The sequence below is a fragment of the Cyprinodon variegatus genome, unplaced genomic scaffold, assembly GCF_000732505.1.
Source record: "Cyprinodon variegatus isolate N-32 unplaced genomic scaffold, C_variegatus-1.0 Scaffold1795, whole genome shotgun sequence".
Classification (NCBI taxonomy): domain Eukaryota; kingdom Metazoa; phylum Chordata; class Actinopteri; order Cyprinodontiformes; family Cyprinodontidae; genus Cyprinodon; species Cyprinodon variegatus.
Window position 1 is genome coordinate 27,160 of NW_015152248.1, and position 2,793 is coordinate 29,952.

The 2,793-nt window shown below is 38.7% G+C and overlaps 1 protein-coding gene across 1 annotated transcript in view; it reads right to left on the reverse strand.

The window, feature by feature from the left end:
• Nucleotides 1–1,133: 1,133 nt before the first annotated feature.
• The window catches only part of LOC107104565 (vesicle-trafficking protein SEC22b-A-like), a 3,960-nt gene continuing 2,300 nt past the window's right edge, over nucleotides 1,134–2,793 (reverse strand). The window contains exons 3-4 of the mRNA XM_015404584.1: nucleotides 1,555–1,715; nucleotides 1,134–1,474 (exon numbers count right to left, since the gene is read on the reverse strand). Coding sequence (XP_015260070.1) covers nucleotides 1,320–1,474; nucleotides 1,555–1,715 — 316 coding nt within the window. The 3' untranslated portion in view covers nucleotides 1,134–1,319. The remainder of the gene's footprint in view (nucleotides 1,475–1,554; nucleotides 1,716–2,793) is intronic.

The window sequence follows — 2,793 nt, forward strand, 5'->3', positions numbered from 1 at the left end:
GTTTTTCTTTCCTAACATAGATGCTTCCTTCCTCTCAAACTACCTGTCTTCTTTGTCCAAAATGTGAACATTCTGGTCCTCCAAAGAATGTCCTTTGTCCATCAGGTGTAGATGTAGTGCAGAGTCTTGTCCAGAGGAGGGCGCTCTTCTGTGTTGGGCCATGCGTCTGTGGAGAGGTTGTTTGGTTTCTCCAGTATAAAGATGATATATATATTATCTTTAGGATGCCATCCTAAAGATAAAACCTCCAGACCTAATCTGAGCAGAGTGTCTGCAGGTCAATGCAGGGAGGAATGATCTGATCTTTATATTGGAGAAACCAAACAACCTCTCCACAGACGCATGGCCCAACACAGGAGAGCGCCCTCCTCTGGACAAGACTCTGCACTACATCTACACCACATGATGTGAATTGGAGCTATAGAAATACACTGAATTGATTAATGTTGCTGATGATTTTGAGCACTTTATAAAAGAGGCATTAAAATGTAAATTTTTTTTTACTATTTTTCAAGGCTGAACTTTTAAAAAAGAAATTGTCCAGAGAGCTGTTTCCAAACAAAATTTCTTTTTGTTTTACACTTGTGTAAACAAAATCTGTCGAAGTCTAAGATACCCAATTAAAATTAAAATGTCTGTAATTATAAATATTAATGCATTTTGAACTGTTCTCAACAACAGGAAAGCATTAAATAGAAATATGGCTTTGCCATTTATGCTGCCGCTAATTTCAGCAAAATATCAAAAGCTAACTGAAGCCTTTAGGTTCCTGCAGCAGCGACTTTAATCCCAAAGTTAAACCTTTGATCTAAATGATTTATTGATTGAGAACAGGTGGAATAATCAAGCTGACTAGATGAAGGGAATTTAGATTTGGATTTTCTTCATAAAAAAACTACATTTTTTGTTTTGTTTGAGCAATTTTAACGTAATTTTTTCAGTCTCAAAAAAACTTAACCAGTCATGTTTTTTAAATGTTAAAGTTTCTGTCAGCATTCAGAATATGAGATGAACGGTTCATTGATAAAAGCAAAACGCTCCATTTCTAAAGCTTTATTGTAAACTAGTCTCTGTAGAACAGTTCAGACTTATTCTCACAGTGATCAGGTATAATATGGAGCCGTCCATTTCTATCATTAAACAGTAGCTCCACCCCCCCAGTGTGCAAACATCTGCTTCAGTAAACATCTGTCTGTAGAACATCTGTCTCCTTACATAGAAAAGTCCAAAGATTGAAGAGAAAACAGAAGAAACCCTAAAGCTGCAGGCCAGACGGGAGAAAGTTCCTCCACTCAGTGAAGCAGTTTCAGTGTTTGTCATCAGAGCCACCAGAAGCGCACATAGATGATGAAGGTGATGAAGACGAGCGCAGCAGCAGCCACTTTAGCGTAGGCGGAGCGGGTGTTCAGGAACTTGGCGTCGCTGCGGTATTTCTTGGCCAGACTGGAGAGATTGCTGGCTTTGGTGTCTAGAGCTGTTGGAGAAAGAACATCCGGGGTTAAGATGGAGAACCGCTGTAGAAACGCAGGAATAGATTAAAAACGGGTTCTAGACCAGATAGAGCTTCTCCTCGCTGCAGGACGTCCTCCATGTTAGCCACCATGATTCTCTGGACGTCCTGCAGCTCTGCGTTGATGCTGCTCAGGTTCCGCCGGGCTCTGCTGTCAACGTACGACTTCTTCGTTTTCTGGATGTATGTGTCTAGATTAGGAATACAAGATATAGATTAATGATTGCTGATTGCATCGACTCATTGACTCTTAAGCAATCCCTCACACTAAGCATGCTTGTAGCGACAGTGGAGAGGAAAAACTCCCTTTGAACAGGAAGAAACCTTCGAACATTTAATAGATATTTTGACATTTTCTTAAAAATCCCAGATCATAAAATGATATTTGTTGACAAAATGCCGAGTTGAAAAACAAAAGTAGTACATTATAATAGTTTATTGTTCCAGCTGTATTAAATACTGAATAAATAAACCCCCAAAAAACGTTTTCTTGCACATTTATTAAATTTATTCATAAAATATAACAAAACAGCCACTCTAACGTACTGACTATTTTACCACTTTGCTTCTATAAGCGGATGCTAAGGGTTATAGAGCACTCAGTTTTTATTGTAATCCAGCAATAATTTCTGAGAAAGATGATTTCTGGCGCATCTATAAGTGAAGCAGAATGATGAAAAGTGATCCCTAGGCCCTCCAGCAGTCTAAGTCTATAGCAGCATATCTATGGATGCCTCTGCTCTGATCTACGGTAGTTTTCTTGGAGAATACAAGTGAGACTCTGCGAAATAATAACAGTGGCACAGTCAAATACTTGACATGTTGAGCTTAAAAACATTTTAGTGACCATTAGTGACAAAAAATATTTATTTTTTTATTTTTTTGACACAATTTAAGACCCCCTTTTAATTTTGCTTTTGAGGCTTTCAGGGGGTCTCATGGGTTAATCGGGGGGCGTCTAGCCCCCCCAGACCCCCCCATATTTTTCACTCTGGACACAACGCGCTATTATCCAAGTCATCTTGAAAACATTCTTCTTCCAAATGTTGGCTACATATTACAGGTTTTTTCTCTGGCCAGAAGTTCGATGGCAAATCCTCCCTCTTCAAGTTGGCGATCCAACGACCAACCCGTCCGTGGAGGATCAGGAATCGGAAAGGTTTGCATTCATATACTATCCTGGGTTTATTTATGTTTGCATTTTTATAGATCATTTAGTATAACATCTTGGTTTAAATCAGGTTATAACTTTTTTAGGTTTTGTTTGATTATTTAATTTTTGT